Genomic DNA, 24774 nt, shown 5'->3' with positions numbered 1-24774 from the left:
CCAAAACAACTCTCAAAAACCTCTTCGAAGTTTACGAATCAATCAACAGGCACATAATTACTCCTCCAATTATCGAGGACAATTTCCTTCCACCACCACCTCCCTCCATCGGATTGCTTTTATTGGAGACAAAATTTACAACACCACGGCCACTTTATTTACTAGAAACAGAATCCTTAATAATGATGTGCTGCGGTACGGATTCCTCCTTCCCATCAAACTTTTATCGAAATTGAAAAAAAGAAACAGCCTCCGGTGGCAGTAACGCCACCTCCTCCCTTCACGCAAAGGCGCAAGAAACAAGAAACAACTCACATTTCTATTAACGATACGGTTTCTAATCCACTTTATCGATACTTTGCTCGCTCGCCAGCTCAACCATATTTAACGAGAAAATTCCCATCTTTATAGCTACGAGCTGGGAGGGAGGGAGAGAGAGAGCGATTCATCCCATTCTCACCTCGTGCTGCACCCTCGCGCACACCACCCCCTGGGATTGGTGGATGGCAACATAGCGAAAGTCCTATTTATTACCCAGATCCCTTCGAGCTGAGGTGAGCTTCGGTGGCGCGATTCGATGGTATTGCTGCTGCCGCTACCATTTTGCTCATCCAGGCATTTCCTTCCAAACAATACGGATCCTCAGGTCGGTTCTACGGTACACTGTCGGCATTGATGGCATTCTACCGCAGCACCAAAAGCATCGAGGCCAATTGCGCTGAAATAACAGAGCGAAAATGTCGCAATAAAAATTCATGAATTATTTTATGCTCACCCTGTCGCTGCTGAGAACGCGGACCGGATTGTATGTGTGTGTGTGTGTGTGTATGTGGGACCTTCCTCGCGTCCCCCAATTTGGCCCAGGAACTTGAGGATCGACCGCACTCGCAGTAACCGTTAAGTTTAATTTTCCTTCGCATAATGTTTGGCATCGGCTGGGAAGAAGACATTCGCTTTGCTTTCGCAAAAACAAACAAACGATGGCACTGGCGGGGGTACGGCGGTAAGGCTTTTCTGTCCCTGTTTGTCCTTTCCAGAAAACAAACAAAAAGCCATGTACCAAGAAAACGGTGGAAAAGTTCTTCGATTTCGTCGGCGAAGTTGCTCGATCATGATGATATCTATCAGCGTCGCACCAGGTGAGACCAGTCAGCACCGCAAAGTCCTGTCAGTAGCCCACACCCTACTACTACTGCCGCATGTCATGCTGCCGGCCGGCCATATCCACATTAAAGTGCCTCAAAACGTCGTGCCACGCGGGGTGCGTTGCGTCAAGTCATGCGGTCACTTTAATCAAGACCCGGACCACTGGCCGCACCCTTTTTTTTCGCTGCTTTTTCTATTCGACGCAATGGCCACTCCGTACCCCATTATGCGTCCTTTTCTGGCCGACTACCGGGGTAAAGTGAGGGAGCCAAGGAGCCGGTTTATGGACCTCTAGTAGTAGCCTGACAACCGAGTGCTTCTTAGTCCTTCATTTGGTTTTGCGGCTGCTACCGAAACGCAAAAAACCCGGGATCCGTAGGCGTCCGAATGGTTCGTTGTGTTACACACACACACACACAGACGTAGACACAGTTGCAAACAAGTCTCGCAACCTTTTAATTCGGAGCACTTGAGCCACCCCCAGTGTGGAGTGTGGTGTTAAATGGTGCCACACGAATACGAGATAAGACAATTACGCTTTTTGATGGACCCCCGGAAAAGGCGGGAGAGAGTTGTGTCTTGGAAGCGTTTCTGGTGCTGGCAAATGACGAAACCTTTCGCGTACCAGAAACGCAACGAATGAAGTCGTTGGCTGGAGAATAGAAGAATAGTAGAAGAGAGTCCGCTAGAAGTCCGCTAGCAGCAGCAGCAGCAATAAAACCCCGGAATCTGCCGGGGCCGGAGAGACCGGCCGTAAAGCTTTCTTAATAAATAATTTGCCAGCAATCTAACACGGGAGAAGGGCCTCGTGTTTCACGGGCACACTGGCTGGCGATACAATCCTTGTACCAGAGGCTGCATGTAGTGCACATGTTAGCGGAGTGGCGAGTGTCTAGCTCAAGATAGAAGCCAGCAAAGTAATTGAGTAAACGCACAGAACAGAACCAGCGGAAGGGGAGACGCAACCAAAGAAATGTAGGCCAAAACCTGGAGCCGGAGGTTGGTTGTTATTGTTGCGGGGGAAATCTTTCCCCCAGGAGTTGTTAGTAATGTGTTTCCGGATCCCTCGCTCGGAAGCTACCTTCCTGGCGACGAGCGCTCCGTTGCTGCGGAACCGGAGCCTAAAGCCATTGCGTCTTATGGGCTGGTACTAACTTGTCGAGCACGAGCGGAGACCAAGGGAGCGTCACAGGAAACCAGGAAAAAGGGGACGTGGGGTGGTGGGTTCGAACATAAAATTTCCTTATGCCAGTGCGTGTGTTCGTTTGCTTATCTGTGGTCCCGGCCAAACACGGAATCCTGAGCCATCAGGAGCTTATCGGCAAACCGGAAGGGCGCCACGGCCACGGCCACCGTCGTACAGTCGGAGTCTTATCTTGCAACAAATTGAAACTTATTGCGGTCAGCGTAGAACTTATACTAGTCAGCGGCAAGCAACCTTGGGCAAGCCGCTGCCACCACAAGACTCGCACTCGCACAGTTTGATGTGGCGGTCCCGTTTCGTTTGACATTTTGGAATGAAGAAGCAAATAAAACGGCGTCGTTTGAAGAAAACGAGTCTTGAGCGCCACGCTCGTTGGAGAGAAGAAAAAAAAACTTTTACTTCTGCCCGTTTGTCGGAGAAGACCTCTCTTTTGCCCCTCGGCCGTGGCGCGACCCGGCGGAGCGAGTCACGACGCATTGGGCGCGGCGTAAGAAATTGAAACGAAATGACGCCGTCCTTTTGGGGAGCGAACCCCGAAGGGAAAGCAGCCCTTTTTCAATTAACTCCCATTTTCTGAGTGACTTCCTTGGTACCACGGCACGGTACGAGCCACGGGGCCATCCTTTTTCTACCCCCCGCTTGTTCCACTCTCCCTTCCGTTCGTCCCTTTCGCTCTTTTTGGTTTTTCTTTTTCGAAGATCCGCCTTTTGGCCGCGAACCATCAGCGTTGAGCACGTCGCCGGGAAATGATTTGATGACAACCGTGGAGGAAGGCAGAAGGTGAGAGAAGAGGGCGGTAAACTCGCTCGGTAACGATTATGAATCCATGTGCTGATAATAAAATCAACAGTAATTACGAAATGGGTTGGCTGTTCGCTTAATTACTTACTTGATTGCCGGAGGTTCCACGGATGGCCCGCAAACGTGCTGCCATCCTTAAGGTGCCTGGCCACGAGAGCAACGAGAGTTACGTTAACAGTTGTCAGAATAAGATTGAAATAAAGTTGCTACCGTGGCTGCAACGTTTCGACGGAGTCTCGCAACTCGACAAATGACAGCCAATGAAAGAGGTTTTTAACTGTGAAAGTTGCTCATGTCCAGACACCTTCAGCTCATATCAAAGGCAGGTGTTTGTACCGCGGGATGTCCGATTTTGAAGGTGGAATATGTGCAGATCTCTTCGGAAGATGAGATTATCTCGATTCCAGATTCGCCAGATTATGTGAACCTCCGAGAGTACCGAGAGGGGTTTAAACGGTCAGAGCACCATTCCGTCCAACAATGGAAGCTCTACAGGCAGCTCAGTGGCTCATGTTTCCCGTCGCTCGTAATCCTCCGAAACTGACCGAAGGTGTAGGAGGTCCATTAACGCTTGAAATATGGTGCCACCTGATCAACCGAAGGACCTCCGGTATGGTGATCGCACACACACAGGACGGACCTAAAACCCGGCGACAAAAAACGCGAACGATCCCCAGTACGGCACGCCGGTCCGGTGAAGAGAATACAAGGGAGATGCAAAGCACACAGCAGTCCGTGTGGCCATGCGGCTGACAAGTCGGGTCGGGATGGGGTTGCCCGTTGCGAAATGACGACGCAAAAGGCAAGTAACAACCATTAAATCCCGGGCCGGGACCTCAACGACTGGACCAGAGGACGAGACGAGAACGCAGCACGTTGGTTTATGACCCTTGGCGAGGCAGCGGCGGCGAGACGTTCGCTCTTCACGAACTCATAAATTGCGCCCGCGGACACCATAGCCCAGGGACCCCCTCGTCCGTTGCCAGGGCGACAGCGTGCTGTGTGTGTGTGTATTGTGTTGTACCGTCGTGTTGCTTCGATTACAATTAACCTTGTTTGTCAACCGGTATGCCACTTGCTCGAACAAAAACAACAACCTCCTCGAGGTCTCCTCGACAGCGATGTCACTTTTCCTTTCGCGCATTTTATTACCCGCGGAGCGGAGGTTTTCCTACATTTCTTCCGCGGGTTCGTTTTTTTTTTTTGGTTTTCGTTTTCGGTTCGGTTCGGTTGAATTCAAATTTATGTCCCCATAAAACGATGGACGCGCAGGCGAGGCGTTGGTGTCGCCGTCGCCACCACCATATTGACTGCGGATTGTATTGATGGGGTGGACGGGTTTCGATGAGCGGCCTCAGCAGCAGCAGCAGCAGCAGGCTTTGGTTTTCATGGCGTTTCGATGAAAGGTGACAGGGAAGTGATGATGGTAATCGACGATAAACCGGAAAATTACGCCCCACCTGGTCAAGTCGCGAGACCGGCAACACACCGAATTACCTCGCGAACCGGATTACCGGAGCGAGCGGATTGTTGTTTGTGAAGTGCATGACGGAGATGGAGGTTGCAACATTTATGGACGAGCGTTTGGATAGGATTACGCAGTGTGTACTACTCTCTTTGGAATTAACGAAAGCTCGGTTCTTATTAATATTACTTTTCGCTGACTTCCATCCGTTGAGTTCACTCGTTGAGAAGTCCTCTCAAGTCCTCACCTGCCAGTCAATACCGTCGAACGAAGGAAAGAAAAGAACAGACTCTTTATCCCCGTGGTCTGGATCCCTCCCCGGGCTTTTGACATGCATTGTGCGATGGCTGTTGATGACAAGGCAACACAATACGCGTTGTATGCGCAACATGAGCATATTAATATTTTAACCAACATCGTTTACCGATATACTCGTTGACTCATTCGAGCGCAGTGCATCGTATACGTAGACGGGCGCCGGATCCCTCGGTTCCACATCCACAAACCCCGGACGTCAGTCGACGAGCTTGTCAATCTCGGTCGGTTCAACCAACATCAATGCGCTGCGGCACTCGGTCCGTTGCGCTGGTAATTCTAGAATTAATTATTTGCTTCTCACCGCCGAGAGCAACGTCCCGAAAATCATATCCCCACACCATCACCACCACCACCACCATCGCTACCACTCACTCTCGTCTGCCGCCTGTTCCGGCCGGAGTGAGTGGATGAAAGTAATAGCTTTGCCGGCAGGAAATGGCTGCGGTTACAGCATCAGGTGGTAAACCACATTAAATACGTTTCATCCTGCTAACGCTGCCGGGGACCTACTCATGCAAACACACGTACACACACACACACACACACATCCTGGGGCAAATGCACCCACGCATGGAGCCACATTGTCTGAAAGGAGTCCTCGATGAAGCGGGGGATCCACGCGTTTCGCATCCTGCGCGTACTCTCGGGTGGCTTTGATTTGAATTTGAAATTTGAAAATTGATGGCAGTCGCTCGTCTCTCGCTCTGGAGCTGCAGTAGCTTAGTGCTGGTCCTGGTAGGCATAGAGGTGCGTTGGCATGGCACGACCTACGGCCCCGGGAATCGAGCGTCCTTTCGAGTACACAAACACAGAAGGCAACTCATACCGCAACGCAGCTAATGAGACAGAAAATTACAAAACGCCCGCGGAGTGCAGCATGCTCTCTTTGCAGCAGGTTTTGATACACTCCCGCTGGCATACGCGGTGCACGAACATGCGGATTGCAACGTTTGATGCAACTGTTTGCCATTTCCAATTTGGATTTTCATATTTTGCACACATTTTCCGCGGATGCAAAACTAGAGCCTAGCCCTGGCCTATTACGAGTGTGCAGACGAGATTCATATTGCTGTTGTACCCAAGCCAAGTGCCTTGTTGCGAATGCTTTGAAGTATAAATATTAAGCCTGCAGGAAGGATGGGGGAAAGGAACTGACAACGGGCGGGGCCACAAAACATAAAACGAATGAAATAGAATAAACTTCTTTCAATAAATTCACTTTATTACCTTCCAAGCAAAACAGGGCATGCTGTTCCGCCGTGTGTTCCGCCGTTTTGTCTCTCCCGTTCCACCGCGGCGACCGTGGACCGGGGGACCGTTTTTCTGTAAATTACTGGCCAAAAGAAAAAAAAAAGAAGATGCGCAAAAACGACGCCGCTGCCCGTTGGGTGGACGATGCGTCCTAAGAAAACGAATACAGGGGACGAACGGACAGCGAGTGCGCCTGTCGAGACCGCCGGACGACCGGAGGAAAATCCGGCACAAAAGATTGTTTTCCACGAAGGCGCACAAACACACACACACACACACAAAGAAGGAAGAGAGAAAGAAAGAGCGTGGGGATGGCAGCATAAGCTCGACAAAAGGATACTCGTTCGTTCTCGCTACCTGCGCCCGAAACGCCCGAGGGCAACGGCGAAGGCGAAAGGCGATGGCCGAAGCCAAAGTGAAAATCCTGGCCCCGGCTCCGGTTCCGGCTGTCCATTTTTCATCGCAAAAAGTGGCAAACCAAATAGAATCAAGCGAGGCAAAGTGGAAGGAAAGCTAAGTGCAGAGCAAGAGAGGAAGTTGGCCGAGGTTCACGGACATATTTTCCAATTAAATATTATAATCTAAATTGTAATTCTAGTCAAAGTGGCTTCTCGAGTGGCGCGCGGTGGTGAGGGTGAGACCCATCCCTCGCCCCGGGGGGCCTTTTCATCCGAGGTACATCCTCTCACCTTGGCAGCAGTCAGTCAGTGAGTTAGTCTGTCTGTGGAAGTGGCTACGAGCGTCATGTACTTCAACGGCGCTTGTTTCATCAACTTTGCCACAATAACAACAACCAACAACAAGCCGGCAGGTTGCAGCAGTCCTGGATTTTGGTTCCCGTCCTTTTCCACCATTTTTTGTCACTTCATTTCATTCCGTACGACATCCGGCCGACGACAGTTCGACGAGTGGCGTCCACTTGACAGGGTGGGTGCAGCAGCAGCAGCAGCGAGGGGATCGTTCAGTAATTTAATCATGGCCTCGGCACACAAAACCACGACCACCATCTTTAGCTACCTCCCTTTGCTGCTTTGTACACAAATTGTATGCCACTTGAGTGATGATAAGAGTGAACAGTGCGATACATAGACAGCGTGGAGCGTGGAGCAGTAATCACAAAAAAGTAAATATTTACCAACATTGACAGCGACACCTATGGACCGAGGCCTAGTGGTCGTGGTAATGGGAATGGTGGACACACACCCCCTCCCCAGCGTCGGATCCTTCTGTGTGCGTTTGAGTGTGTCGATGAGATTTTAAATCAAAAAAGAAACCAGAAGATGGTATAAGCAGGTTGACAGCCGTCAAAGTGGCCAACTCTAGCAAGGGCGGAGAGGGAAGGCCGTGCATAATAGCAAGCTAAAAATGGAGGAAAACTCTCCGGTCACACGGGATGGCGGCACCGGAATTGCAAATGAAAACAACGAGGACAGCTACCGGTGGTCGTCGCACTGTAAGCACCTTCATGTAAGCGTCCCTCCGGGCGGATAAGGGAAAAAGGGAATCAGATCCTCAGGCCAACCCGAGGCACACACACACACACAACCCCGGAGTGAGCATAGAAGCGTAAGTTGCGATGGACGGGTTAAAAGCATCCTCTCGATCCCGGGCACAAAGCCTTCAGGAGGGGAAAGTGGCCCTGCAAAAGTGTAGCCAGGTGTAATTCCCTATCCTTTCCGTCCGCGTCCGCGATGGCTGCGCTCATCGTCCTTATCATCCGCCAGCGCTGGCGCCATTTCGAGCTAGATCCGTGTACGAGACGCTGGCCTGGAGCCTGGAGAGTGGCCACTTTTGTGTTGTGCCGCGAGTTGCGAATTGCGCGCTCGAAAGGATGCACTCGACTCCGTGGCGTAGAGCGGTACTGAAGTGGGCCCCAGGTTCCGTATACGGAGCACAACAACGCACACAGCACGTCCATCCATTACGTTGCTCCGCTTGGTACAATCTGAAAGATTGTGGAAAAGTACAGTTCAGAAAGTGTTTATACTATTCTCTGTTCGGTTCCGAGGAGCACAATCATATCTTGGCCGTTCTTATCGACTCTGCAGCAGTTTGCTGCTCCATAAGCGAATCCTTCAATACCTACCGATCGATTGAGCGAAAGTGCATTGTACTCTGCTTCCAGTAACACGATATACTACAGATGCTTGTTCACATGCTTCATATCGCAAATCCCTGGCCCGTTCCCTGGCCCGTTCGTTCAGCCCGGAGCATAAAAGCGAGTAGAAGAAACCACACATTCACTCATTATCATAAATACTCCGGCACGGTCAATGCACGGCCCCCGGGGTTGAGGTTCTCTTTCACTCGACTCGGCTTTTGGTATGGAGCGTATCGAGACGCTCCACTTGGCACACCGGTGTGCGATTTCCCCCCGGTAGCGATGGCGCAACGTTCTGCAATTTATGCTCGAACAATGCAGACATCCGGCTTCCCCCCACCCCGTCCCATCTGAGGGTCAACCAGCTACAGGAAAGAGCGCGCGCCTTCTGTTGCCTTTCATACTGTCTCTTTGTTGGCGTGTGCAGAAAGGATCCTTGTCGGTCCACCAAGGATCTGCACGCTCGTAATACGTGCTGTACGCAGTCGTACAGCATCGACCGCAGCAGCAGCAGCAGCAGCACAGCTGCGTATGGATATCGATGGTACACTCCTTGGTATGTGGACGACGACGACGACGACATTCGACATGGACGACCTGCCGTCAACCAGCAAACGGATTAAGATCGTCCAAATTCGCCCCAATCTGTAGCACGTCATCGTGTGTTCTTCTCCTTCTCCTTGGTCTGGTCGGTGACATGCCGATAGTCCCCGTGGCATCGTGAATTGAGTCATCGCACACAGCGAGTGTCACAGCGAGAGGCAACCTGGAGAACCATTGAACGTATCGTTACCGGAGAAAAATGGAAACAAATAAATAACACCCGATGCAATAGGAGACGGTTAAGGACGCTGCCAGACCGATTCAGACCGGTGGAGGACAAGCGGATCAAGGTTCAAGGCATTGTTGTTTGGCTTCCTGTTGTGTTCCTCCCTTTGCCGGCCGAGAAGCCGGCCAACCGGGGTCTGCAACCGCAAATCCGTTCACTCCAGATTTGTTGAAGTATTAGCCGGTGTGGCCTGTTCCCAGCGTCCGCCAGTCCGCCGGCCACTGGATAAAAAGGGGAAATTCGATTTCGGGCCACTCTCGAGCGAAGCCTCTCGACAATGGCACACATTACAGCGCTCATTCCTATGCGTCCCTCCGTCCGTCCGCCCGTTCGTGTGTGTATGCTCCCAAGTTCCTGTCGCCCAGTATTCTCCGGCAAGGTTTCTCCCAGGGGACAGCCGGGGACATTCCTGGGCCTTTGCATTGATTGGAGCAGCTACTGCATCATAACGCTCCCGGGGTCCAGGGGAAGCACTTCCGATTACTAAGAAGGATTGAATTGCTGGCGCAAGAATAAAGAAGCGTCCGCTTCCGGCCGGCAATTCAAAGCGGTAAACAGATCAACATGGGCTTGGGAAAGCCGAGTTGGTCTGGTACCGGCTGGCTTGGCTCGGGAACTGCGGTAGTCTCGTATTGCGGCAGTTCCGGGAGTGGTTTCGGGAGATTTATTGCCGGTTTGTGCGATGGGGCTACACGGGACGTGAGAGAACAGAGGGTGCGAACTATCTGCAACACCAACGGCAACGGTGGCGAGGACCTGCGTTCGAAGAATTGTGTTACCGCATTCCCGTTGGTACACAGTGTGTATCATCAGGCGGCTCGTTAAACCACTTAGCCCAATGGCTAACACCATGGGGTCATGAGGCATAAACATTTTGGAAAAAGAATTCTAATTCCGGTCAGGATAACCAGCCGCAGCTTACAGCAGGTCGGTTCAGACAATACGAGTTCGGTATTGTGCATTGGAATTGATACATTGGATTTCCCACCGTCTGCAACATTGGAATTTTATTCCAGGAGTCTTTATGTCTGGGCATCCAATATAGTTGGATTGGATTACAAAAACTTGACAAGATTCGTTTGTCGTTCTGTTGGAAAGCTTTTGCATCATACTCTCCAGGATCAATACTAGTATGTCACTCTTGAATCCAGTCTCCAACCACTTCTAGATTATGTCGAAAATATCAAAATTAATCCCTCCAATACGCAATGCTCAGAATTTCTCTTGTAAAAATGGCTAAATTAATTGAAGTGAATACACTATGAAGACTCATTTCCACTGAAACTTCCACATCTTGGAACGAAATGCTGCAACGAACACGGCACGAGGCAGTCTCTGTCAAACGCAAACACTTCTCTGGCGGGATACTTTCTAGTTCTGGATGCTGGCTAAGCCAAGAATCCAATCTAGCCTTCGATAAGAAAGCTCGGCCCCAAAGTGTCGCATGGTGCAAGCTTTGCCAGAACACTCGTCACTGTCAGGCGCACTCTCACACAACCAAGCCCCAAAAGGGCGACCAGCTAATGAGTAAAGCCAATTAGAGACACCAATGCTGTGCCAAAGTGTTTCCCTTGTTTCTTCTGTTTCTAACAAATATCTTGTTTTACTTTTCTCCTTCACAGGTATGAGACCACACGGCCGCGGTAAATGGTAGAACATCTAGTGTGCCCATCTGTCCCCACGGTAACACCAAGGCGAACGCAATAGCCAGCGAAAGCCAGAAATGAATTATTCAGCTCAATCTTAGCAAACCGTTCCGACCGACGATGACCACCGGATGCAGTAATGTCCGCGGCGAACGCGGAATCGCGTCCCTCGTCCCGTCCCGTCCCGTAGAATTAATGAGTTCATGCGAGAACCGCCCAAGAACAGGCTCTGGGCCACGCGAGACGGAGGAAGAATGAGGCATCGATGATCTCATCGATAGTACCGCCGTAAGAGATGCCTATCGAAGAGTGTCCACCACCGGTTACAGGTTTCGCAATGGGATGCGTAAGGCCTGGCTGTAGCCATGGCCTGGCTCGTTACTTTCTCCTTCTTCCTTTCCATCCCTTTCACTGCCCGGCCCTCGGCGGTCGGTTGTCTCTATGTTGACTTTCGATCTGCTATCTCTGCTAAAAGAAATGGGGCAGGTTGGTGTGGTGGTTGTAGCTGCTACCGGCGGAATGAAACTGCTCGTGCCGCCACTCGCGGTGGCGGCCAATCCTAGGCTAGGGCTTTGTTCTAGTGCGGCAAGTGCGGCCCAGCGGCGACCAAGGGAGCACCGTGCGCGAGGGATGATTAATCGATAGCAGTCGCGGTATGCAATTAACCGAGCGTCGTTTGTGGGTTTTTAATAAACCAGAACCGTTTGACGGAAGAAACGGTTATTCCCCGGGCTATACGGTGGCTGGTCCTGGCCATGGCCCTGGCCCTGGCCGCCCAGCTCTATGATGTCGATGCACCGCGGGAACGCGATGCGTAATACGTAACAATGAATGAAGCGTTTCTAACGGTAATCGAGGGCGGTAGGGCAGGCCGGGGCAGTGTGTACCGTCCCCTCTGTGTCCAAGATAAATGACGACAAAATGAAGTAAAACCTTGTTAGACCCGGTTGGCCCCGGCAATCGTTTTGCTCCGTGGCGTGGCGTGGCGTGGTGTGGCGATCGCTTAACGAACGGTTGAGTGATGATGATGATGTCGATACGGTGTGTCTTGGTTCCGGTGCTTGGTACGAAGGTCGGTCCACACGAAGGTTCGCTTTTCTACTCCTCCTCGTTCTCGCCTGGTTCCAGAGATTCAATCAATGCTGGGTGAATGAATTGCTTCGGTGCAACCCTCCGGTAGGCCCTCCGGTGGGCAAAGGGATTGCGTGTGGTAGCGGGAGAGAGGAAATCATATTTTACTGTAATTACGGGTGGCAGACGCGAACACTTGGTGCCCGGAGTGGCAAGTCCCGTTGTCGGTGGCTGCACTTACCGACCGGGACACAAACGGATTTGCCTCCCTCTGATTGCGATCTGATCCTGATAGGAAGTGCAGTTCCAGGCAGTATTGCGGTAGACGGCACCACAGGAATTGAGGGGAGCTACTCCCTAGTAGGCATTTGAATGGAAGGACACTCACGCACACCCAACCCGGACCAGGCTCCCGGGGGGTTCGGCGTGCGCCACATTGTGCCACACGTTGACACTAAACTGCTTTGACATCTGTCAAATTAGTCCAAGAGCGCCTTCGGTAGTCGTCGCCTACTCGACGCACAGCACTCGCGAGGCACAGCCTGCGCAGACCCTGCGTGCCGTGCCCGACGGAGTGATGGAGCACCAGTAATCGAACGGTAGTCACGATTAATTTTTCAACACGTTTCCACCCAAGGGCCACCACCGAGTCCGCTGGTCCGCTTCTCTGGTCGGTCGGTCGGTCTGGTCGATTCAATGGCAAACCGCGCCTAGATACTCGTACCTTCTCGTACCCTCGCGAATGTCTCAATTGATATTCGCTCCATTCTGCGGACCAAAATGTACATAAATTTATCATGTCAGGCCAGGCCAGGCCAGACCGGGGGGACCTCGCTAGCTACTAGTCTTTAAATTTTAGAAGCACTTCGGCTCAACTCTCCAGCTCCGTCCAGCGCTGGACCTGGACCTGCGATCCAACCCGCTGCCATGGTACACCGTCAGGGGGGGAACCCTATTCGGGGGAGATTGTGTGTGTGTGTGTGTGTGTGTGTGCTTTGGGAGGCTGGGGGGCGGTTTCCAATCGATTCCTACCAATTACGCGCCCCGAAATGGACTTTTGAATTATTAATGACAGTTCGACCGGGGACCGCGCCTCCCCGTCGCAATGATTGGAAATCCGCTGGCGAGCCGCTGGCACCCACGACCGCGTACTCCCCGGGCCGCGTGGGTCCGCCCTTAAATCACGCGGTACAAACATTGACAAAAAAAAACAACAGACTCGATGAGGTTCCTCCTCCTCCTTCACTCTATTTGACACATAATGCCTACGAGGCGCACGAGCACGTCGCCATCGCATCAGTTTCGCGCGACAAATGAATGGCCACGTCCGGGCTGAGCTGATAAATGAGCGGCCACATTTGAGTAAATATTGTCATTCTGCTGTAACAGCGCCACCAGTACGTCGGATTTATCGGTCGCATTAAATGAAGATAGTTGGCGCAGCACAACGAAAATCCAATCCAATTGCACCAACAGCTGGTAGCAGCAGCAGCGGGCAGAAACCGTGGCAAGTGGATCGATTTATATCTTTCCGATGATTTGCCTCACAGTGGCCGGTTCGAGCGGTACTTGGTTCCTTCAATTACTCCAAACACACGGCCCTCAAGCTCAAGCACCGAGATGCACAAACCGCGATGGCGAAGGACACGCTGGTGTGAGGGGGTCTCCCTTTACCAACACCACACCCTTTGCGTCTTTACTGCGCCACCGGGCAGCTGTTGCAGCCCTGGCTGGCTCTTGGTTGGTCCCGGGGAGTGTGTGTTGCTCCATAAATCAAGCGCGGAAGCACACAACAACCTGGCAATTGCGAGCTCACTGCTGCTGCTGCTGGTGCTCGAGCGAATGAAGTTGCTGCACAACGTGGTGCAACGGCAGCAAGCAAGCAAAGGACCAAGGAACTACCGACTCCCCCCTCCAGGGTCGGGGGGTGTGAATCGAACGTGAATGTAAACGATTCCATTAGGAGAATGGAAAACAGAAATCCTATTAAAAAGTGGTAAATAAAGAAGATTACCAAGCAGTTGATACAGCAGCACAATGACCATAATTATGTCGATCCAATCCGTGCAGTCGGCTGGCAGGCGGCAGGTCGTGTGCTGCCAGATCGTGGGAGGCACAACACACAGAGCAGTGCGACCGGTCCGGGCCCCACCACCACCACCACCACCATCGCAGTTACACGCTGGCGAGAGGGCGACGGCGCATAAAAATTCGATCCGGTGGAGCCTGGCATGGAGAGGGTTGGTTTCGCATAAACATTGGCCCCCTTTTGATTGAGATGCTGAACCTCTGGTCTGGCACGCTGGATGGCTGGGGCTTGGGACTCACGCGTTATGATTCACTGACGGACGCACCAGTGATTGTTGCTGCTGCTGCTGCTGTTGGCAAGACTGTTTTTAATTAAAGCTTATCAAAGCTGAAGTGCATTATTTCCAAGAGACTGGACAAGGGTTAAAGAAGGAGTGCGCGAGAGAGAGAAAAGAGAGAGAGAGCGAGATCTTTTTCTTGGTCTGCTTCCAGGGGATGAATTAAAGGTTTCGACTTCACGGCCAGTGCCCATTAGTGTCACAAACGAAATGTGACTTTGGCCTTGCCGGCCGGCAATGGCCCAAGAACGGGGAGACAAAACAATGCGACCTCTGTTCCTAACACAACGCACAACGCACAACGCACAACGCGCAATGCGGTACCGTATTATCATACCGCTCCCCGGCCAACCACCAACACCAACGACAGTCGAGGAAACATAAATTAAGAGCAGCTAGAGCAATCTCCGCTGGCAACCAATAACACCAAGCCAAGGATCAGCCACTGCCGAGAGCCGAGGGAGTCGAATATGAGAAGTGACATCGTGGAACATCGTGGGACAAGCTGGAGTCCCGCCATGCTGCTGTTGTTCATCAAATGATAACAAGGCAACAGCAGCAGCAGCAGCAGCACTGCATTGCAACATTGCCACTTGCACAACCGTCGGCTGCCTTATTGCAGTTAATTTTGCGCAGCGAGTAACGCGCGTTGCAACCGGGAACGATAACCGGAACCCTCGGCACTTCATTATTGTTATACGAAGTATCCTTTTCTGTTGCCCTGGATTCCGGGTCATGTCAGCCGTTGTAGCGCCAGGAATGCGATCAAGCAATACGCCTTGCGACCACGTTAAGGTCCTTCAAGCCGGCTCTCTCTCTTTCTCTCTTTCTTTTCGCATCTCCGTCGGTGCTATGGGGTCGCTGAGAAAGGATGCACTCTGCTTAAAATCTTCGCCATGGTCTACACAATTTACACGCTGGGCTGGGCTATACTGATGCTGGGTTGGAATGGTATTGCCCGGGAAACTTTTGCCCAGTTGGCGCTGCATAGAAACGGCACCGGATGGGGCAAACGTTTCCATGGTTTCTTTTCCAATGTCCCGCCGAGCGCAAGGCACTTGTGTGGAGCTTCTGGCCAGGATCAAGTTGGAGGGCATGGAACAAACACACACACACACACACGTTCACACAATATGATGAAGCGAGAATACGTGTTCTTAACTTTCTAACGTTGATTGGTTGCTGACTGAGCTGAGGGGCTGGCAGCAGGTAAAGCTGAGCTGGATCAGCTTTTGTTGCTGAGTTGGCCTGAGGCAGGACAGTAGAAGCTTACGCACCTTGCTGAAAGCTGTCAGTCTGCATACATGTTGAAATTGCAGGACGGGTAAGATTAGAGCAATACATTAAGTGGAAGTACAGTGGCGCTTGAGCATGTTGTGCTAGATAATATTGCTGTGTAAGAACACACCTCAAAATCCAATTTCATTGTCGCACACAAATATGAATATACTCCGAGATTGTTTTTAAATAGGAAGCGCTTAATGAAAATGTATCCATGGATCTAACACAGAATTTGATTTTGATTGCTTCTTCAAAGAAACAATCTCGCCATTTGATGCAACTGTATGCAACGAACTCAATTTCCTTCAGTTTGAGTGCAAGAATATTAATGTTTCTTTTTCAAGTAATTAGTTTTTCGATCAAGAAACTCTGACTGACTTTTGAAGTGTTTGATGGCGTATTTTTGTATAGCACGCTTTATGGTTAGCTTTCTATTTTTAAACATCAATTACTTAAATACATCATAAAAAAAACTTAACCAACTTTGTTGTTATGCCATGTGCATTGCAGTTGCTAATATTAAAAATTAAATAATAAATGATGAAACGATCAGACTTTTCTTTTGAACCAAATGCCAGTGACACCTCTGTTTATGTTCAATTAATCTGAAATATCGTCGTGTTATTTGATTCATGTACACTTTGAATTTATAATGTATACCTAAATCATGCACCAGAAATGGAAATTGAACTCTTCGCATTCGTTTAGTTATTTCGATTTAATCAAACTGCCCAAAATGGTATACTCACGTTTTCCAATTTACTTAATCGTGCGTATGACCCCAGCTTCCGGTAGTTTTTGCAAATGCAAATCTGCTCACACCGCACCAGCTACCAAATCTACATTTAAAACGCCAGATTGTTATTTCATCGCTCATTTCTATTACCCAAATTGATCAGAATTGTGTTTATGCTAATTAAATCGTTTAGCACACGAAGCACACAACCCCGAAAACAACCCCTAGCCCCCTGTGCTACCACTAACCGGACCACCGGAAAGACCGAAATGCAGGCGCACTCGCCACCAAACAAGGAACAACCGCTTTTTGGTGACAAATAATAAATGTAGGCCACACTCAGAAGAAGCAGAAGAAGAACGTGACCGGCAAACCTATCTCGAGGCTCGAGCACAGTTGCTCCACAATTTCCGCTCGATCGGTTCGAACCGCCCAGCATCGAAATTCGACCAAATCGATTATCGGATTTAAATGCATGTTTTCCGGATTGGATTATCATTTATTGAATCGATTGCATCGACACATCAACACCCAGTGGGTCTTTAATGCAGAACAAACGAACAGCGGACAGAACAAGCTTCCCGCTCTGGTGCTTCTGGTCGGTGCCTTTTACCACCTGTGCGCTAGAACTTGCCACCTCACTTCACTTTACGCAAGCGTTTGGAAATGCATCGACGAACAGCGAACGTGAACCGCGAACGTGAACGTGACGGACCGTCACATTGATGTCGACCGTACGTCGGCAGCTGTCGCCGGTGCTGTGATGTTGGCGAGTTGAACTTGATCAATTAGTGGCGATGAAACGGACTAGACTCGCTTCGCCGTGATCGGTTACTGTGATTGCCTTCGGGGTAGATTGCCTCGTCTCATGTCTCTCCACCGCCCCCCCATTGCATTGCCATTTTCAGTGCGGCCATTTTGCCGACGGTCGGTAATGATTAATTCTTAATTTTCTTTCGTCGAGCCACTGCACGACATGCGTTGCGTCCTTATATTGCCAGCTCCATTACCATCCGAGTGTCCGAGAGGTCCGAGTGGTCCGAGATTTTCTTCTTCTTCGGTATCCCTTCCAGCTGAAGGTGATGAAGGTGTTGTAATGAGCTTTTACGAAATTGAATTAGAAAGAACCATATGGGGCGTGTGTATGTGGATCGGTGTCGCACCATTAGCTCACCGAACAGTCAATCCATCTTGGAGGGGGCCGGAAACCGGTTGATTGTTGTGATCGAGACCGAGACGCAAGCGTGTGACAGACGAACGAACGAACGGACGCAGCTCACGGCTCCGTCACTTGATTAATGACGGCGAACGAAATTTGCGCTCCGCGACACCAAAGCCATCATCATCAATCCGTGATCCGTGACATCCGCGAGATCCGAAACCAATGGATGGACGCACACACACACACAATCCAATGTGCGCGAAATTGGTTATTAGCATTATTATTAGTCCAGGTCCCCGCCATGTCGGCCAGCCAGCTAGCCCTGCGGCCATTGGTAGTGGCAATCGTCGTAGCGGTTTGGCGTAATTAAGACTTTTGCCGATCGGCAAACCGATCGCCACGCAAATTGGACGCCCAGGACGCCATTATGCGCGCTTTACGAGTTCGACTGTCCGGTTCCCAAGAGAAAGGACAACCACAACCGTCAACTACCAAGGCCACCGGACACGGTGGTGGTCAAGGTCAAGGCGCTACTCCCAACTCCCAACACTCTGATGCACCGCACGAGTTCGAATTGATGGTTTCGCGAGTAAATCCTCCTGGGCCAATCGGCGTGCAATCGTAGTCTCGCGACTTCACTAATGAGCTACGCATAGCAGTCCGCGGCAAACCTCGTACGATCTCCGAAGCCGATCGTCTTCTGTGGTCACAGTGTTGGCCATTCGGAAGGTAATTTCTTTGCAACAAAAAAGCGCGTCGACGCAGGGGCAATAAGGGAGAGTAACGCGATTTAGCAAATGACCCCAGTGTATTAATGATCCTCACGAAGGGAGTTGCAGAACCGTGTGCAACGCATCGGTCGGGTACTGTGGAGGTTGATGCCGTGATTGATGCGTTTAAACAAATTAAGCCACGGTAAGACAGAGAGAGAGAGAACGTCGGCCACCAACGGCCAACTGCACTGTTGGTCAGTTTCGGTCGCAACTCGATTATGCTGATGATGGACGTGTAATGAAGGAGGATCATCGCGCTGCTTCCGATTATGCCGCCATTTCACGATAACAGCAGGGGCATTCCGGTAATGAACGAACCCTGATTGCCGCCGGTACTTACCTTTCATTTGATTTACAGTGACGGACGCAGCCAAGGTGGCCAAGGTTCCGTGGTGGGTACCACGAGATGGCTTTTATGGTTACGTTAAACACTGAGAACGAGGTTAATTCCGTCGCTTTGCAATGGATATCGCTCCCTAGAACGAACAGACACCGTCTTAAGTTCTTCCCATAAGTTATACAACTAACTGTACGGAACCGATTCAATGCTAATGCCATCTGCCGCTGCTGCTGCTGCTGCTGCTGCTACTTATGTTTTGTGGTCTGTGGTCCATGATTAAAACATTAGGAAACGGCGGACATTTTGCTTACAAACTTATTCGTTAAAACACCGGTGACCAAGTCCAGGACAGAGACAGAGAAAGATCGAGATGATTATTTTGTTAATTTATCATCGCTCCATTCAACTCCAGCTCCAACATCCCTTTCCAAGCGCACGTTCTCACCCTAAAGAAGCTGCTGCAAGTAAGCACTCCAGGAAGCAACATTAATATGCAATTTTAATATGTTTCATCAAACACATACCCACGGTTTGGTTGAATGCTGGAACGCACCAGCCAGCCTTTTGACGGTCAAGTCATTAAAAGCCTGAGAACCTGAGCGTCAACCGCCGTCCCTTTATCTACGGCTGCTTCGCTCGCTTCCGGAGAATGATTCAAGACCGTGCCGGGTGCCGGGGATGCCGTCCAGCATACGGTGGTGGTGATGCTGATAAAGGATTATTCTTTCATTCGTTCGTTCCGGCAGAAGAAGTCGGCGAACTCGACGAGGGTTCAGGGTTCAATTCAGGGCTCTCTGAAATCTGACCATCCGGTAAGTAAAGTCGAGAGTCAAAGACATCGTCCCATCGGATGGTCAGTCGGCACCAGCCGAAGCAGCAGCAGCAGAAGGAAAACGGAAATGGATGATGACAGGGCATGATGTCTGGCCTGAGACACGGCACGGGCGCGCAATGAAAGGTCACAAATCTTAGACCACCTGTTAGCTGGCTGCCGCGCTATGTCGTCGTGCCCCTGTGTTGCCAGCGTTCTTGGGAAATGGGGGAAAACCCAAAAAAGGGAAACCATTCAAACGGAAAATCCATGTTTAAGAAGACGAAGCCGACAGGTGACGGCTCCGTTGGTTGGTGGGTGGGTCGGGGGAAGGGAGTTTGAAGTTTTCAATTACCTGCTGTGCGCTTTTTAAGATGATTAAATGATAGATCAAAGTTGCAGGAAGGAACTGCGACTGAACCGAGGGCTCTTCGAACTTCGAAAGAAACTCCAATTGTGAGAGTGTTTGCTGGCTGGCTAGCTGGTTGGCTGGCTGGTTGGGTGGCTTCTTGGCTTTGAAGGTGGCGTGCGTGTTTGTCCATTTAGGAGTTCTTTGATTTTGCTTCGCCTGAAGGCAATACCCGGATGATGTGATGCCCTGTTTTTTGGGGAAAGGATTCCTAGAGATAAATCAATAAGTGAAAATAGTTCTAGGAGGCTTCTCTAGTTCCGTAGTTTTGTTTGTTTGGTTTTAAACAAACCAATCAGAACAGGAATGAAGCTGTAGAATGGCAAACTCAATCGTATTTGATGCAATTTGTTCGGCATTGATCAATGATATGTAGTTTTTTTTTTCCGAAAATTACGTTTATTCTGATTATAATTGATAGTAATCGAGGTTGATTTACAATGGGTTCAGCTTTTGCTTCTCCTCATTAGTTGTGTTATAAATGGGTAACCCGAGTGAATTGTTGATTGTACTATAACTTGAGTGGTGTTGGATTTTTGACTGGAATTGTTATCCTGTCTTATTGTTAATGATATGTAGTTGATTACTAGCGTGTACTAGCAAGAAATCAGATTTATCGGTAACCTCATCGATGAATTAACAGGAAGAACTACTTTTTATATAAGCTCAGTATGTAAACATGTTTTAAAAATATTTTGCCTTTCTCAAATTTGAGTTCTTATTAAGCGATTTGGCCAATAATGAAAACTGGTGAAGTCTAGTGAACGAGTGCAATAGTTTTTCTCATAACATTAGCACTCTTTTCACAACCATGGATTGACGACATTCAATACATGTGCATAGTTTGGTTTAGTAACGCTTTACAGTAAACAGAATTTCAATCATATATTTTTAAGAGAACATAAATTCTTGCGCACATGGTTCTTGTCCATTTGATGCATTGAAATAACCTCCTTTTTTATTACAAGAAGCGTTAAAAATCTTTTGCAAAAGATCTGCCAACTACTAGAGGCATTTATTGCAACCACGATGGACTTTAAGTACATCCGTATGCAATTTTGTTAAACAAATTTCAAGCTGCTTTTCAGAAATATCGCCTGTTTTATGCTTTTTGCTATGATTTTACATTAAATGGTCTTAAGGTTGTGCATTTTCTAGCAGAAACAATAAAGTCGTTTTGAGAATCAATTGCACTTTTGTTCAATTGAATCAATTGCACCACACAAGTTTTGTCTACTTCCGCTTGAATAGTGCTAAAAACAAGCGATCTCCATGGCTATGAGTATGCACTAGAAATTGGCTGCATTTTCAACAAAGTTCATGTTCAAGAATCATCTCTTCGCTTCTGTATCTGTTACCATTGCTTGGTGGCTCTCATATTTGCATCGTTCCCAACTAGAACATATCTTATGCAAACACAGAGCGTAAGTAGTCCCCCTTGGATGACTGGCACTAACGTGTGCGGCGTGGGTCAATGGTCATCTCGAAGGTTGCTGTTGGTTGGGGGGGGGCCCGGTCGATTAGTTCCGCTGCAACAGTAATCGATTACCGGCGGGCACGTTGCTTCCGGGGAACCCGAGACTGACTTTTGATGGATGACTGACCGACCGACCGACCGACCGACCGTCGTGTCCCTTTCATCTTGGGTAGTAACGAGATTTTTGAACCACTCAAGACAAACCCATTCATCGCTGGATGCTTCGTGTCATGTTTTCAGCCATTGAAGTGGCATCAATATTGAGCCACGAATGGAATGATTGCGAGATCGTAGGGTGTCAGGCGCCTCCGGGTGCCGTAAATAAAGCGGGCCGCAAAAAGGAATGCATGAGTAAACATGACGCGCTCACTTATGCCTAGCGGCAAACACTCCTCGACGCCACCTTTAAACCAGTCTACCAGCCTCACAATACGCAAATTAACTTTAACCGAGATGACCGATGGATGGTGGTTATATGAGTCAGAACCTGGGTTGCGTCCTGTTAGTTCAAGGAGCTACTCCATCGTCAGCAAGTTATCCAACTATTTCCATTATTCTCCACGAGAACCAAAAAAGCATTCGAAGCACGCCATGATTTCGCGCGCCCGCGATGAAAGCGAAGCGCGAAGACGCCCAACTTCATCAAAAGAATGGTGGCCAACTTTTATTAATCCGTCCTCTGGCTTCCGGGACTGGAACCACCTCCAGCGAAAAGTCCCAGTTCCCGCGGTGATCGTCGCTTTGTACTTTGTGCTCATACATTCCGGCGGCATGTGCGACAGACGATGTATGATGTCCTTTTGCCGACTAAAGTGTGCACATGCATGTGCATGTGTAGAACATGAACGCCAACATGCGCTCCATGTTGATGCTCCCGGTGCTCTCCATGGAGCTCCTCCCCTAGTGGTGGTTCCGGAGTGAAAAATGAGCAGCACAATAAGTCTTGAAGGCAAGATTAACGATATACACAGCGTAGCTTGGTAGCACAACACAGACAGCGCAACAACCCGACGGCGAAACACCCCGGGATGGTTCCACCTCCCTCTATTCGGTGCTCTATGGCGCATTTGGGGCAGAAGCACTCCCTCCCCCGAAACTTGTCGACGTCAAAAGAGCGACCCGAGGTACGAGGAGGTGCACGGGGTTTGTCCGGAACATCGGAACAAAGTTAATTTGCACTGATAACGACAAAGTTGTGCTTTGGATGATGGTGTACGGTGTACGTGCACGGCACTGGTGTCTGCGCCAGTGCCGGTACCCCCAGGAAGTCGCCGGCAGAAGTTGCCAGTTCCGTTACCGACCGTGTCCTAATTGATTTCACCGGAGATTACATTAATTAAGTGTTTATGTGGAAGCGCATGTCGCCGCCATTAACCAGTTGGCTAATTAGTGTTCAAAACACTTTTGCACTCTCTCTCTCTCTCTCGGGGGCCCCGCGAGTGACGATGACCGGGCCGGGATTCCTTCCGGTACCGGCTAGTCTGTTAGCAATGGCGATGGTTCTTTTGAAAGCTAGAATCACCATCCACCAAGAGCAACGGGTGTCTGGACGGCTGCAGCAGCAGGAGGAGACGAGGGAAACGGAAAAGCAAATATTTTGCTCCATCCAACCGATGTCCAGCTGTGCCCGGAAACCGTTACAAAACCGAACCCTCGACACATCGCAACTCCACACTCCGACGATGGTGCCTCACCAACAAGACGCTCCCCGAGCTTTGCTCAAGATATTCGACTTCGACTTGAACGTCGAGGGCTGTAACCGAACCGAAGCTATTTATCACTTTGGCAAACGCGCCGCGTGAGTACGTGTGCCCGTTGTTCACGCTTATCGCACTTCGACTTCCCTGGTCAGCACCCAGCACCCTCCGCTTGTGGCCCGCCCCGATTGTTGCCCTTTTCGCAGGCCCTGGATTGCACAAGATGCTGACTAATAGCAATCTCGGAGCCTTGGATTGCTGCTGAGCCATCGCTCGAAGCTCCGCGGGCACAGCAGGCGGTCCTAGTTCTCACCAACATGCCCGGCGTGCGCATAATGCGTCATCTTGGCCTAAGCGCACCCCCCGGGCGCACCATTGTGCATCGAGCGCGTCGTCCTCAGGTGCACGTCATCGTCATCGTCATCGGGCTATAGTTTGCGCCGGGAATGGAACGGAACTCCGGCGTGACGTTGCGTCGATGGAGGGAGACCAACGCAATGGTCGCGCAACGCACCGCATGGGGTCCTCCGTATTGTTCCCCGATGGCAACTACTCCAATCGATCAGCATTCGCGCGGGCAGGTAACGACAGACCAACCGCGTGCCAGGAACCGCGTCGCGGAACACGAACCCTACCGATCAGCCGGTACCGGTGCGGATTGGTTTTCAGCCATCATCCATCACCCGCAGAATGGCAACCGAGAGAATGCAATAAAAGCTACTCGGCCTGTCGGTCACATCCGATCTGCAGATGCTGTTGGTCCACTCCTACTCCTGGCCAATGATTGGATCCTGGATGCAAACCGCATCAAACCAACGGAGCAACAATGCACCCCGCAAAGCAATCGGAATTGGTTGCGGAAATGAAAATCCCAAATTCCGAATCCCGCGCACATCCCGTCCAACATAATTGCTAATGTTAATCGAAGTCAGATGAGGAATTCGAAACCTCAGGACCCTAATTGCGTTATACCGGACACACACACCGGCAACTCGAACGGGGGTCCGTTCGGTTCCGTTGGTCAGCTCATCAATTTGTCCAAATTTATTGTGCCCCAGCATAAAAGGTGCCATCGCCAGCGCATTATTGCGCTGGCGATCTGGTGCAATCCCAGGCGGGGCTGGTGGTGCCCGATGGTTTCGACCGTATCCTGTTGTTTCGGCCGGGAAATGATGATACACAAACAGAGCACCGTGCCATATGATGATGGCGACGATGATGATGGTTTCGGATTGTTTGGACGGGATTGGCAAACAGCCGCATTACACAATGCTGACCCAGGAGGTGCCCAGTCCTGTCGTCCACCCATTGTCCAACAAATCATTAATTTCTGATTTCTGTGCGAGCACAACCAGGGCTCCAATCCGGGGCTCAATTCATGCTGAACCAACGAATACCCTGGGGTTGGTCAAATATTTGTGTCCCGGCGTTTCACTAACCAACTCTCTCTCTCTCTCTCTCTCTCTCTCTCTCTCTCTCTCTCTCTCTCTCTCTCTCTCTCTCTCTCTCTCTCTCGCTCTCTCTCTCTCTCTTTCTGTCGGCATTACAGGACGATCTACCGGGACAGGCACTGCTGGATGTCGTCTATGCACGGCTTAACCTCATCGAGACGGCCTACTTTGGTATTCGGTATATCGACCAGGACAACCAAACGGTAAGATGATTCCGGAACGCCCTGTTCGATTCCCCTTCCAATTCCCTGACCATGTTAACAACATCCTCCACAGCACTGGCTTGATCCGGCAGCGAGACTCTCCCGGCAGCTGAAGGGTGGCAAAGTGACGTTCGATCTGTACTTTGGCGTCAAGTTCTATGCCTGTGATCCGTGTAAGCTCGTCGAAGAAATCACTCGGTATGTCACCCACTACCATTACACACCGGAGGTAGACA

The 24774-nt window shown here is 50.3% G+C and overlaps 1 protein-coding gene across 5 annotated transcripts in view; it reads left to right on the top strand.

Moving 5' to 3' along the window:
- Positions 1-24774, top strand: part of LOC125951867 (band 4.1-like protein 4) — a 101227-nt gene that overhangs the window by 62742 nt on the left and 13711 nt on the right. For all 5 annotated transcript variants that reach the window (XM_049680967.1, XM_049680968.1, XM_049680971.1 and 2 more), the window contains exons 3-4: positions 24434-24538; positions 24612-24736. In XM_049680967.1, coding sequence (XP_049536924.1) covers positions 24434-24538; positions 24612-24736 — 230 coding nt within the window. The remainder of the gene's footprint in view (positions 1-24433; positions 24539-24611; positions 24737-24774) is intronic.

Source organism: Anopheles darlingi, chromosome 2 (genome assembly GCF_943734745.1).
Source record: "Anopheles darlingi chromosome 2, idAnoDarlMG_H_01, whole genome shotgun sequence".
Classification (NCBI taxonomy): Eukaryota; Metazoa; Arthropoda; class Insecta; order Diptera; family Culicidae; genus Anopheles; species Anopheles darlingi.
Note: the sequence above shows the minus strand (reverse complement) of the source record. Positions and strands in the feature narration are given on the sequence as shown.